The 14,581-nt window shown below is 43.9% G+C and overlaps 1 protein-coding gene across 1 annotated transcript in view; it reads left to right on the top strand.

The window, feature by feature from the left end:
• The window catches only part of LOC147259791 (single-stranded DNA-binding protein 2), a 59,636-nt gene that overhangs the window by 15,310 nt on the left and 29,745 nt on the right, over positions 1-14,581 (top strand). The window contains exon 2 of the mRNA XM_086205977.1: positions 11,006-11,078. Coding sequence (XP_086062103.1) covers positions 11,006-11,078 — 73 coding nt within the window. The remainder of the gene's footprint in view (positions 1-11,005; positions 11,079-14,581) is intronic.

The raw sequence follows: 14,581 nt of genomic DNA on the forward strand, positions 1-14,581 counted from the left end.
TACAAGCATTTAGCAGGAGCCATTAGAGAGACCCCAGGGGATTTCCTTGCAGGGGTAATGGAGAATATAGATTTAAGTTGTGACCGTCAGCAAAAATACCAATTAGAAATGCATCAGAGAGCAGCCAGCGATACAACCACAGCACACGTCCAGCTGCAGATTAATTGAATGCATGTAGTTGACAGAGATGCTTCAAGAAGTTGTTGTGCAGCCTTGTCATACAGTAAATAACAACCTTCATTTCAGACTCTACGTGATTATATGATCCACATGCAGGTTTTAATACTTATTCGAAACTCTTGCACCTCATAAGTGCACCAGATTTTTTTTCCAGCTTGTGGAAAGTGGAAGCTTGAATAATTGATAATTAGCCTCCAGCGCTGGGTTAATAACAATGCAAACCCTCTCACAGACTCAGTGACCATTTTGTTTTTGAAAACGGGAGGAAAAGTATGTCACGTCTCCCGTTTTGGAAGTTGTGCAGGCAGCTATACTGTATGTTTTTCAAATCCAGTGTCATTGGGATGCATCGGTCATATGGGAGCTCAGTCTCTCTCTCTCTCTCTCTCTCTCTCTCTCTCTCTCTCTCTCTCGATAAATTCGCCCTATGAAACGTGTGCGACAGAAGTAGACATGTCCAGAATGTTCTTCTTTTCAGCTTTGCTCAAAGGCTGTAGCATCGCTCTTCTTCTGCTCCATCCTGACCTCCGCTCACTGCTCTTTCCTTGCTCCTTTCATCAATCATTTACTCTCTCCTCCTCCATCTCTCTCAATCTTTCCCTCCCTCCTCCTTGTCTCCTTCTTAATCTCTTGTTGCTGTTGATCTTTTTATCTCCCGCTCCATCGCTACATCTTTATTTTTCTACCTATGTTTTGCCCTCCCACCTCTTTCAAGTTTATTGCATGCATCCCTTGTAGGCTTGCAGCCGCTGCATGTTCACTTGTAGCTAGTTGTTCAATCCCCTTGCACAGATTCATTAAATCTAGACTTTAATGAAAATGCAACAGGGTACAGGCTGCTGCAACCACATAAAGTGAGTTGGCCATGATCCTGCAGCTCTAAATTTCAAGGTGCGAGCATAAATAGGCGTACTTTGAAGATGCTCCTCTTCTCTGCAATAAAGAGTCCATAATCTGTCTGGTTGTTGGGGCTTATGTTTTCTCCCTCTGTTGTTTTCTTGAAGCAGAGATGAATTATTCAGCATTGTAATGGGTCTATATTTGTCGTTGTTTATCTTGCCTCGGTGCCCTCCGCCACCCTCCTCGCTGCCCCGCCAACCATCCCCTCTGCAACTTTTGTCCGTGTGTCTGTCAGTCTGGACGAGCTGAACCACTCTACCCGCAGAGGATGCTCCACTTTAATGAATGGAGTGCAGTCATTTAGCAAGGCCCTTAATGGCACATAAAGCCCCTCCGCTCGGCTTGATTAATCAGGGAAAGTGTTTGGCTGTCACACACAGGGCTGTCCTCAGCAGGGGCAGCAGCTTGATCACCGCTCCCTCTTTCATGCCGGGGTCCCTCTCCGTTCTCGCCAGAGTCGTCGGGAGCCAGAGCACCCAAAGCTCTTCCCATCCACAGGTGGTGTCTGTTTAACGGCGGGGCTTTGCTGTGGATCGGCCGTCACGATGATGATAACGATCCTAGCTGCGGTACTCTTGCGGTCCGCTTTCCTGGAGGGAGTTGTGACATCATTAATGAACAGTGCAGTCAGCAATCGAGAAGGAGTAAACCACCCTAAACTACCAGTTGGTGCTGGTTCCTGCAGTACCGTCCTGTGATTATCGCACAGGGGATGTTGAATCAGCCCTGTAATGTGCAAGTGATGCTTCACTCCAAAAGTACCATTTGTCAATCAAATCATCAGATATCCGTGAGATGTTCCTCTCCCCCTGCATGACCCTTGGGTGACCCCGGAATTCAGACCACCAGCCTCATACTGGTTGCTACTGGAGACTGAAGATGAACTACAGCGGAATTCTGCAAAACTCAAACACATCATCCGGTATAATCCACACCTTCCTTATCTGGTCGTATCCTCCACAAACCCGCATGGTTACACCAAAGAGTCCAGAACCACCTTCATGTAATTTTTAGCTTGAATAAAAGTATTGATCACGTGACTGCTTCAGGAAGACATGGCGCCAAGGTAGTCCGGTGTCTCTTATTTTGCCAACATGGGGGTTGTTGGTTCAGTTCCCTGTGTTCCAACTGGCTGCTTTGGGCGTGCGCCATGTCTGCAGGTGGGAAGCTGGATTAGGGGAATGTGTTCCGGCTGCTTCACGGATAGTTTTGCTGTTGTTACTCTTCAGCTTCCAGGGACAAGGCAGATGTTTTTGTTTTGTTTTTTTCTTTAAATTCTGCTTTCACCAAGAAGTCGAGCAGGAAAAAAGAAAAAAGAGAAAAGGGAATACAATACATCATGACAACAAGTACTTAATAAACAAGTGACGTCTGTGGGTGAAGTATCACTTTAAAGTCAAAGCAACTATTTGGAGTTTTGCTCCTATCATTATTTGTTCAAGAGAAGTGACCTCTGTTAAAGCATGTTGCTAATTAGTATTCAGTTTAATCGTTCTGTAGTGGATAGCTTCCTTTGTACTGGCGGTTGCTCCTGTCACTGCTAGAATTGCATCAGGCAGTGTTGCAGTTCTGTATTATGCTGTAAAATTAAATTATGTAACATGAAAAGTCTCAAAATTTATGACAAGTTGCACCAAACAAGCTGCAGAGAGAGGGAGAGGGAGAGAGAGAGAGAGAGAGAGAGAGAGAGAGAGAGAGAGAGAGAGAGAGAGACGACGACACATCACCGAAGCTGACTGGAAGACTCTTGGGAGATATTTGTTCAGAAATGACTAAATGTAGGTACGGCATTGTAAATAGTGCCGTAAATAAGAAATATGAGGTTTACCTAACTGCTGCAGGTTTCATTTATTGTTAGGTATTTCTGCTATTTTGTCCACAGGGGAATTTGAAGGTGTCACTTTATTTATGTTTTTGCTTTATTATTCTGTAAAGAGCTCCATTCACTTGAAAGGGGAACGCTTCAAAGACTCCATAGCTTTCGGTAGATATTTCACAGTGTCACTTTTACTAACATTATTCTTTGCTGTGAACACACACAGCGGAGATTTAAGGAGGTAATTTAGTCTTTTTTTGGTAGGTAAGCACACCCAGGAGATAATTACACTATTTCAACTTCCTGACTGTGACTCAGTTCAAGCTCGGATTACTTTTCTATTGTTGTTACGTCTCACACGACCTCATTGAAATTCATTTATAAAAATATCATGTGATTGGATGCTGACTTCGAGCTATAGTATACCTATGTGTCTTTTATTCCATCAGTCGTACACGAGATGCTTTCAGCTAGTTTAGCCTGCATATGTTTTTTTAGGAGGAGGAGGGGGCTGGTGGGGAGTGGTGGCGGAGTTGGGGGGGGTTTGCTAATTTGCAGAAGGAGATCGCAGCAGGGTGCTTGGCTAACCGAGACGGCGCTCAGCGAGAATCCTCTACATTAGAATATGAAAGTTTACAGATCTCGTGGGCATTCATCTCAGGGCTCATCCGCCAGCGCCCATCACCTCCATATTCCCCATCCTCCTTTTTTTTTTCCTTCTGCCTCTAATCCTCCGTCTTCATTCTCACCAGAAGCTTTTATCTTTCTGCTATGTCACACACACACACACACACACACACACACACACACACACACACACACACACACACACTGCATCACTCTTTTCTCTCATTTTTTTTCCTGCTTGCTCTAATTTTCTTCAGCGTTGAAGTTGATTCGGTCTCTGGCTGTTTGTTTCTTCTGTTTTTTTTTTTCCATCTGCCGAATTTTAGCACGTACAGAACCTGTGGTTGATGTGCTCTGTTTAGCAATCGTGTTCCAACTGGGTTGAGTTCACCAGATAACAAGGAAATCCAGGATGAACAATGAAAGAAGAGCTCATGTCAGTGACTGGGACTGTTTCAGACGTCTGTCCGTCTCCGGGGTAGAGCGCGGACGCAGGATCTTGTGAGACAGAACTCTGGTTTGATTTTGAACTTCCCACATTTGATAATTGCCCAAACTTATATGTTAATTAGCAACAGGCAGTACCATTTTATTCAGTTTAAAAACTGATGAAAAAAGTCTTTGTAATATGTAAAGGGGCGGTCCAAACTCACAGAAACTCTCAGTTCTTCACAATTCCACTGAGCTGGTGACACTACGGTATGGAGCTTTTTAGTTTATTTTTAAAGACACATATGAAAATAAAATAACAAAACACAGAGGAACTATAAAAGCACTTGCACTTGCAAGTAGCATATAATAAGTTTGTTCTCTGAAAGGGGTTTGAATTTGATCAACAAGAAGTTTGACGTGGTAAGTTTTGTTATATGAGACTACATGAGTTGCCTGAATCAGATCGGCTACATGGAGCTGTTCTCTGTCGACATCCTACATGACCTGTAGGTGGAGGAGGTCGGTGACCTCTGCATCAGCCACATTGGTTCTAATTGAAAAAGTTTCCCAGGGCTCCTTTGTTAGTCATTATGTCACAACTGACCCATATTATATAAATGTTCGTGATTGGTTGAGCGGTTGATTTGCGCTCGCTCACTTAACGAGGATTCCAAGCTAACAAAGCAGGACAAGACAACTTTACGTGATCGCACGGCTCCCTTACTTCTCTTTTAAGTGACTGTTTGGATTCTTCACTTCCTGTTTGCAGAGATGGTTTCCTGTCATCGACCGCGTCTGAAACCCAAATTTAAATTGGCAAAAAAGACAAAGCCTCTCAAGTAGAACTGATGAGACGCTCTCAGTTTCCGCTATTTGCATTTTCTGCCCTATTTAAACCGATGGAGAAACAGTGTATTTAGAGAGAAAATATATTCCGACACAGCATGAGCAGCAAAATATTTGTTGTCGACCTAAAGATATTCCTGCAAATGTAATACTGAGGCTGACAGAACATTGCCAGAATACTACTAATAGAAGTGCAGCAAGAAATTATTTTCATCATCAGTGAATCTGCTGATTATTTAAATGATTAATCGATGATTTGTTTTGTCAGAAAAAAGGAAATAAGCACCCTGAGCGACGCGATAAAACGGCCGCTTTTATCCGTCCAGCAGTCCCAAACTTTGATACTCTACATTTTCTGTCATACATGAAAAACAACATTTTGCAGCACTTACAAAAAGCAGCAACTTCTCATTTTTTAAAGTCTGCAAGCAGCAAATGTTTTAAATTTTTACTTACAAAAATATAATTGCTCAATTGTTGCACTACTCCTGCAGATACAAGGGATATTTTTGCTGAAAAGGAACAATGTTTGTTTTTTTGTTTTTTTTTTACATCTCTTTCCATTTAGAAATGATTAATTTCCTGGTCAATTGACTAAAATAAATATGTTAATTAACCTGCTGATTCAGATCTAAAGTGTGATAGTTTCATCTCTAACGCCGGTGAGGTAATCTTTAACGGGCCAATCCAATCACAGGCGCTACCATTTGTTGTGATTGGAAACTCTGCTAGATTTTGATCGCCATGGCGCTGCATTGATTAAGAGTGATCTAATGGTGTCCTGAATGCTGATCCTGTCTGTTCTCTAAGCTGAGGGTGTGGTTGAAGCCCAACCCCCCCCCCCCCCCCCAGCCACTCTCCACTTCCTGCCTCGCCTCTCAGTAACAAAGCGAGATCTCTGCTCCTGCCTGCTGCCTCGCTCTCCGTCTGCAGTTACACGCCAGCAGCCAGGAAGGAGGTCGACTCTAAATATGAATCTAATTAAATGTGACTCAGAGAAGACAAAAACACTGAGGTTTGACGCAGGAGAGGCTCAGGTGTGGATGGTATGGATGGACCCTCTTGTGGCCCAGTTTCTTCACACTACATAAGAAGAGGAAGAAAAGTGGAGAGACTCTTTCAATCACTCTGGTTCAGTTGTGATTACTGCAAAGTGGTTCTCATTCACAACACAAATTGCCCCGGTAGACAGGTATGAAATAAAAATGTCTTCCAATATAGAGGTGAGTATCAGGCAGCAAGTCCAAACAACCAGATAGTTGTAATGTGAATGAAATAAAGTGCATTAAAGGTTGTTATAAACCCAGATGATTTAAAGGGACAGTTTACTTCATGACAAGAGTCATTGGGATGCTCTCTCTTTCTTTATCGAGTCAAATTTAGAGGATTCTTAACCTTGAGCGGACCTCCTGTGTTTTAATCCTCAAACCTTATCTCCTCTCGGTATTTTGACTCGGACGAGTTCCACGTGCCGTCGAGAGCGTTTTATCAGCGGGAGGCTCAGCTGAACAAGTGGTAAAGGAACAATGAGGCAGCCGTGTGAGTGTTTTGAAAGCCTTTCACTTGTCTTTGAGGAAATTGGTAGTTTTGAGTTCAAGTTCAATAGATATTGAATGCTAACAAAGTGCCTTCATCTGCTGCGATGCTGTCTGCTTATCAGTCCTCCACCAACCTTGCCTACTCCCGCTGTGTGTTAAATAAAAATGAGATAGAAGCGAGAGAGTCAGACAGAGAGAGAGGTTTATGTCTGATTTATGTGTGTATTGTTGCGGTGCATTGAGGTCAGAAGCCCTGAATGAATTAAGACTCAATACGTTTCTCCTTGCCCCCCACCCCTCCTCCTTTCGTCAAACTTACACAACCCGACTTACATCCTCTCATGTTTCTTTTACTTCCAATTGAATCACATTTCTCTGGCCTCATCATTTCTTTGTTCCACGGCCGCCTCACTCTTTTCACCTTTTCTGTACATCAAGGCCAAAGGTTGAATCTTAAAGCGTGAAAAATCTATTCTAGGTTAAAGCTTTCTGTCTAGACTGGAGGCAGCCATTCAGCCGGGTGCTGTTTCTTGAGGTAGTAGATCGCCAGCAGCGGCCAATGTAGGGCGCTGGATGGTTCGAATGATCAGTTTTGGAACCCCACACACACACACACACACACACCAAATCGACAGATTCTCCAAGTCAAGCTGTCGAGGCTCAGACTGCACTTTCTTAACTTTGAATTTGGCTGCAGAATAATTTGTGTTTACCCCTTGAGAACAGGAATCTGTCAGTTTTCTCTTCTGTATATACATCCATACATCTTTTAGGTGAGAATTAGGGTATTTAAGACTAAAATTTGCAAGCATTTTATGTGATAAAGCCAGCACTTTACTGACCTAATGTCAAGCTGTAGCAGCTGTTGGCGTCAACTGGTCACAGCTGCTGCTAGTGAGTGGCGAGGCGAAATTAGCTGTTGCCACTCGCAGGGCCTCACACCTCTGACATGTCAAATTTAACCACTACAGAGACATTTGTGCCAGCAGTAAACAGCATCTTGACTCGCCCGCGTAAGGCTATTCTCCAGTTGAAGAAAACAGCAAGGAACAGCAAGCATGGCGAGCTAAATTGCAAGGCATGCTAGCTTTGGTCAGTGTAGTTGACACATCACTCCATCATCCCAAAATTCCACCATCAGCTCAGACATCCCTGCAGGGGTTAAACATGACATCAACCTTTTCAGAGATTCTAAAAGCTCACAGACGAACCCTCCCTGCTAGCAGAGACTGCTAATGTTAGCATGCCTAGCCGCTAGCAAGCTGAACTATTTCAGAGATGATGGCAGAATTCCTTGATTTCATCATGGGCTGGAGTTCAAGCGTACAGAGTTCCAACCAGACAACAGTTCTAGGTTGTTGATTTTTTTTAATTTAACGTTATCTTTAATCAGAGCGAGAGAGGTAGAGCACGGTGACAAAATCTTCCATAACAGTGCGACAGTCCTCTATTGATATGCAACCATCCGAACAAACAATCATATTGAACAGCCACATCCTCGGCCAGTGAGCGGCGTGGACGAGCGTCTATGTCTTTATTTATTCCCACAGATGCAGCAAATTCATTCATTCAGTCTATTAGGTGGTGAACGTGTTCATTTCAGACGCATGACATCAATTCAGTCCTAATAAATCATTCCTCGCTGAAGCTGTTGTCGCTGACGTCGGGGTTCACAGGGGACACATTTAGGCAGAAAAAACAATGTGCAACCTGGTAAGAGAATAAGTTTGTTCCTAGAAATGTTCCTAGAAATGTTCACAGTGGAAAAAAAAGATTGCATCTTTTATTCATGTTCAGTTGTCGAGGTGTCAAGAGTTTTGTCAAGCCTCGTATCGTTCCGTTAACCTTGTTCCTGTGAAACGTTCTGTCTCCATCTCTTTAGTTAAACCTTGCTGCCAGGCCATCGGAGTGGGGGGGGGGGGCAGGGAGGTGGAGAGGAATAGAAAAGGAAGATGTTCTGCTTCATCCCTACATCCTTTCATCATTAACCAAACATAGACTTTTATTACACAAAAAAGTGTGAAAAATAAGACAATGAAAGCAAGAGAGAAATGGAGGAAGAGAGGGGACATGGAGGGTGAAAGTGATGAAGAGAGGGGGATGGGAAGAAGGGGGAGGGATGGAGGAGGAGGTGGGGAGACAGAGTACCTGTGTGCGGAGCAGAAAGGTGTGCAGTCCATCATCTTCAGACAGGCAGACAGGGCTGTCTGGGCTGTTTATTTTTACCTGAGAGGAGTCTGGAATGGCTACAGTGGCCTTATAGTGCCTGTTGGGGGGTGGGTTCTAGGACAACTGCTGTCCTGGTGTGACCGTCTTCCATGCATGCTGATATACATCTCAACAGAGTATCCTTCCCTTCTCTATAATCAGCTTTGGTGGTCAAAATCAATTTCTGCTCTTTCATGTAAAAAAAAATCTATCTGCTGGTTCCAACTTCTCAAATGCAAGAATTTAATGCTCTACTTTTGCATAATTGATGCACAAATGTAAACCCAATGCCTTTGGGTTCTCGGGCATAACAAGCTAATGTGTCAGAATTTGTATTACTTATGTTCCTTTTCTTTTTAATCACTTCTCATTTGTCTTCATTTTCGAGCAGCAACCCTCGACTAATTTGTAAGGAATTTCTGAGTTGATTTCTATTGGAAACAGCCTGATGTTTTCTTGCTTCTGCACTTCATTACAGGTAGCAAGTACGTGATGATATAGAGACTTCTTCTAATGATGGCAGGGTTGGGAAAGTAAAGCAGAAAAACCCTGATTTTTCCTCACGTTTCGGTTTGAATTGCTGCATTTTCCTTCGTCGACAAGTTTCACCCCGTCAGCCCTTCAAGTTTTATTCTACAGTCTTAATGCAGCGCTACAAGCAGGCCGATGGGTCATGAGCTGTAGAGGTATGAAAGCAGATAGTTTACTTAGATATGCTAAAACACACAACCGCAGAAACATGGAAACACTTGTAGAATATGTTTGCCGGGAACCTCAGAAATGACACAAATCAGCCCCCGACATGGAGCTCCTGTATGAGGCTGAGGCATGAATTTACCTGCATGCGTCCATCTTATAAAAAAAGATCCTGATAAACATCTCATAATTCATCAGCCTTTACAGAATTAAATGCCTGCACACACTTCTCCAAATCTTAAGGGTGTTTTTAGGATCCGCTATTGATCTCCTGTGGGTCAATGTTTATCTTGTATTTATAGACTTGCTATTTAATCACTAGACAACTCCCTGGAAGTTGCTCTTAGTAGCAGTGTAGACACACTTGGGGGACGATTGATTAACAAATCAAGCCTGTAATTAATTCTCACTGTGATCAAAGCCATGGGAAGACGTGTACCCAGAGCCTGCCGGAGGCTCCGGGGGAGGTGTTTTACACCGCCGTCCTAACAAGTGTATTCTTATCACTGAGTTTCAAAAAGAAAACGTGTGGTTTTGGATTTAACATTTTGAATGTCGTTAAAAGTTGTGTTGTGACCCGAGGAAAGGATCAGTGCTCCTCAGCTGTTCCTCGTGAACTCCTCATCCCTGCACGCTGTCGCGTTTACTGTCTGTTCATATGCAAATGTTCTTTGGTCTCAGTGAGATCTGAAGAAAAGAAGGTCTCCATCTACTGTGTTTAGTGGCCAAAACGTGAACACAGAGGGAACCTGGAGAAACATGGTGCAGGCTGTGATTGTGGTCTGTCTCAGATGAAAGACGACTGAACATGGTAATATCTTTGACCTGCGACACACTGGGAGAGATGTGACTCACTCCCTGCTTTTAAATGAAGCCTGAAGACTCACCTGCTCGTGTCTGCCTTCCCCTTTCTGGTCCTTTTAGTCTTCTGTTGTTTCTTTTAATATTTAGTTTCACGTTTTATTCATTCATCCGCTTGTTCGCCGTACTTATAAAAACGTACCTGTGATTTTTTTATGTTAACCTGTGCAGCACATTTAGACTTGGTTGCACATTAGACTTTGCTATTCCAGTCAAATTCTTTGTTATTAAAATCATTGTCTTGCAACCTGCAACCACTATTTGAGTATCCCAAATTGAGGATGTCAGCTAACCAGCCAATAGAACTGCGGCATGAATTGATGCACTGATCAGCGTGACCACACAGGCGTGCTAACATTTCTACCTCCAGATTTCTTTGCAAAGTTAGCAACTCAAGTTGAGGTCTTCCCCCTCGCCACACCATGTTTTTCTTTTCCTCCTTTTTTGCTCATCTTTTTCCATGAGTATGAAAGCCTCTATCGCAAGTGCAGGGTCCTAGCTTTGCGTCATTATTGTTTATTTTCTCTGTCGCACACTGATGACACCGCTAGTGACTTGCAATCTAGCAGGTGCACCGTATACAAGGTTGGGCTTGATGGTTCGCAGATTAGTTGATCTGTGTTGGGCGATGTGGCGTCGCTTCTGATTGCACAGGTCTGTGGGAGGCTTAAGGTGGATCGCTGGGGAATTTAAATGCTTAATCATTGCTTAAAGTTTGATCAAAGCCAAAGCTCTTTTCATCTCTCTGTCATCAAAGGTGTCACACCTTATCTTTAATTTTTGAGTCTTCAGTCAGCACAGCTGAGTGTGTGTGTGTGTGTGTGTGTGTGTGTGTGTGTGTGTGTGTGTGTCTCAAACTGACCTGTTTGTCCGTCTCTGTCTCCTGTGTGTCTCTGTGCAGGTTAGCTCTGTATGTCTACGAGTATCTGCTGCATGTAGGAGCACAGAAGTCCGCACAGACATTTCTCTCAGAGGTAAGTCACAGGGATGGCCTGCATGTGTGTGTGTGTGTCGCCCGTGCACGTGCATGTGAGGACTGGGCGATATGGTAACTAATGAATGTCACAGTATTCAGAGGCCCTTTTTGTCTATATCATGATATCTCCTATCTGTTGAAGCTCAGGTGTCAGATAATCCAGTCGATTTTCGTCATACTCGTCCTGCATGGTAATGAGAGGCGTGACACAGTAACTGAAACTACAATTTCATCTCCAGAAGCTCAAGATCTGATTTTTTCTTTGTTGCCCAAATCTGAACATGGCGATATTTTGACTGATTTTGGCCAATCGCCAATATTTCTTGATATCGCTGTTATCTATATAAACATGTTTGCATGAAAAATGCAGGTAAACATTGTGAATTTGAAACGACACGCAATGGTATTCACTTCCAAAAATCAGTCGCCAAAGATGATGAGCAAAGAGTAGGAAGCTTATAGAATGTTGTCAGCTGGAATGATATAGTTTTACAAGAACGACTAACATCTGACTTGCCAATCTTAATGAGCATCCCTAATTTTCAACTGACACGTTCAAGATTTCAGGAACATTTTTTAAGGAATCGGACCATTTTAGCACAGATTTAGACAGTGAGATTACAGCTCTCTAGAATAGAGAGGCGATCTGATATAGCTAATCATTATGTGTATGTATTATTGATATATGGCTCAGCTCCTCCATGTGTCCACTCTGACGGATGGTCTGACCCTCGTGCAGTGAGTCCAGCGAGTCTCAGCTGATTGAATTAACTCGGCTTAACAGTGCTGAGCCAACAGGTCGGTAGCGGCAGACAAGCTTTTTAACATCAGCGTTGCATTAATGGAGCTGGAGCCAGAGCTCAGACAGAGTTACTACGCTCTGCCTGGAGCTGACGTCTTTTTGACTGACATCATTCTCAGATCTGCTCAGCCGCTCCGTCCCTGACCATCACTTTCAATCTCAGTTTTGTCCCTTCTGATTCTCCCACTTGCTTTTTTTTTCTCTTTTGCTCTGATGTTTCCACTCTCTTCTTGAACTCTCTCCTCTACTCTTCCTCAGCAGCCAGCTTGTCCTCGCTGTAATTTTGCGGAGGTAAAAAGGTGATGGGGTGAAAATGAGGTCAGTTGATTCTGGTGCTTCGCTGTAAATTACAGTAAATTACAATTCAGGAGACAGTGGCTGGAGGCTTGTTGTACATCGGCCAGAGGAAGCAGAGAACAAAGGGGGGGGGGGTGAAAAAGGTTACATCATCAGCTGGCACCAGTTCTCATCACTCTGACTTTGTGTGTGTTTGTGCACATGCGCAGGAACACACCTTTCTGTCCCCCTGACACCCTTTCCTCTCTAGCATATCGCTTGCTCTCTTTTCCGCAGATGTAGGAGATGAAAAGGATAGGCGGCGTCGAGTTCAAGTGTGGGAACGCATTAGCTTAGAGAGCAACAAGTATAAACACAGCCGCTTATATACAATACATGTATTCATGCACACACACACACACACACACACGCAGGGTAAGCATTACGCTGTGATGTAGCTGTTGCTGGAATAGTAGGGTGGAGCAAAACATGACTCTAAAAGCTGTAATCATCCGTATCTGTTGGCACTCTACACCCCCCCCCCCCCCCCCCAGGAAGTAGGAGCAGTTCCGAGCCAGACCCAAACACCAGAACCACAGACAGACAGCTCCACCACACACATAACAACACGCAGCAGAGACATGTTTAACCACCGATCGCTCTCACGAAGCCAAAGCACAGCAGGAGCAGCACTATGGGTGGGCTTTACAGGCCTTTGCCCACCCACTTTTACAACCGACCCGTGCTGACTTTAAAATTGTATTTTTATTGAATGAAATGCACCTTTGAATACACCAAAGGACTAAGAAATGTTCACTTTCTGAATAGTAAAAGGCATTCATTAGTGCATGTGTGAAGTCTGGTCTATCAACTCTAAATCTGAGGCCATTGTTCTCAGCAGCAAAAGGTGGATCGAGGTGGGGAATGAGTCCTTAACCTAGATGAAGGACCTCCACGATCTCCTGGTCCTGTTCTCAAGTGAAGGGACTATGGAGCCTGAGATAGGCGTAAGAATCGGAGCTGCGAGGAACGTGAGAAGCTCAGTCATCCCTGAAGGACTCAGAGTAGAGCCGCTGCTCCTTTAGGTTGAAAGTAGCCAGTTGAAGTGGTTCCAAGAGATGTTTCAAGCATGTCCAGTTGGTAGGAGGCAGCAAAGCAGACTAAAGACCAGGTAGGGGGGCCGTATAGCCTCCTGCTGGTCTGGGAATGCTTTTGGATCCCACTTAGGCAGCTGGTCGATTTGGTCAAGGAAAGGGAAGTTTGGGATTCCCCACTGGAGCCGCTACCTCTACGACCCAGCCCAAGATAAGCAGTTGAAGATGGATGGATGGATGGATGAATGGGTGGATGGATGGATAGACAGGCTCTTCACAACACAAGCAGCAGATGACCAGACAAACTTGTTTGCAAAAAAGGTTGAATTCATTTAGATTTGAAATCCATCCATCAAGACCTTAACAGAAGCGACTTCTACACAAATTCAGTGTAAACATCAACCTCACCACTGAGAAGCAGCTTGTTTAGATGGAACCGAACGACGGCGGTGTAACCTCTGCCCCAGCTTGTAAGTGTATTTAGAATTCCGGCATTCTCTGTAATCACAACTCAGCCAGTGTTTTGAATGAGCCGTTCCAGCGTTCTGGCTGTTCCTTTGACACAGATTAGGTGCAGTGGCAACTTTCACTGTTGGATCAGAGGTGCAATGATCTGTCCTCCCAATCTGTCTCCTTCCACATTTATATAGGCCTAACAGCACCGCAATATTCTGGGTAAAAGGGCTGGAGTTAGAAGAGAGTCACCAGAATCTTCACACCCCTCCACCACCATCTGATGAGTGTCTGGAACGTTTTGGTTTGCCTTTAAAGTGCTTGAAAAGTACCGAAATTTTACTTTAGTTGCACTAACCCTGTGTATTGCCTCAATAGTAATGAGAACAGACGGTTTCTGTTTATACCAGAGTGTTCGAATTGACAAAGCCTCTCTCTCTCTCTCTCATTAAAAGTCAATCTAGCTCGCCCAGCACTCTCAGGCCCAGCCAAAATTGAAACCCTGGCGTCACGCCTGGATTGTAGAAAGGATCATTTTTACAGTCTCTGCATTTCCAAGCACTGTTACAAAATAATTAGATATTTAAAAGACAATAACATAAACAAGAACAAATGTGAGTACAAGTTGGCATAGATTATATAAGGAGAAAAGGACAGACAACAACAAAAAGCATTGTTTTTTGCACACGGGTGGAAATAAAGCGTTGAAGACAGGGCTTCACTAGAACTCACTGCAGCTAGAGCAGCTCCCGCAGCACCATGCTACATCTGCCAGCAATCACGCTAAAGAGATCTCACTTTAGCATGGTGAAGGTACATGAATGAACCTCCTGGGAGCGCAGACCACAAGAAACAGGGCTATGCAGTCAACTGGCT

The sequence above is a fragment of the Aulostomus chinensis genome, chromosome 6, assembly GCF_037954235.1.
Source record: "Aulostomus chinensis isolate RoL2024-O1b breed Wild chromosome 6, RoL_Achi_v1.0, whole genome shotgun sequence".
NCBI classification, from domain to species: domain Eukaryota; kingdom Metazoa; phylum Chordata; class Actinopteri; order Syngnathiformes; family Aulostomidae; genus Aulostomus; species Aulostomus chinensis.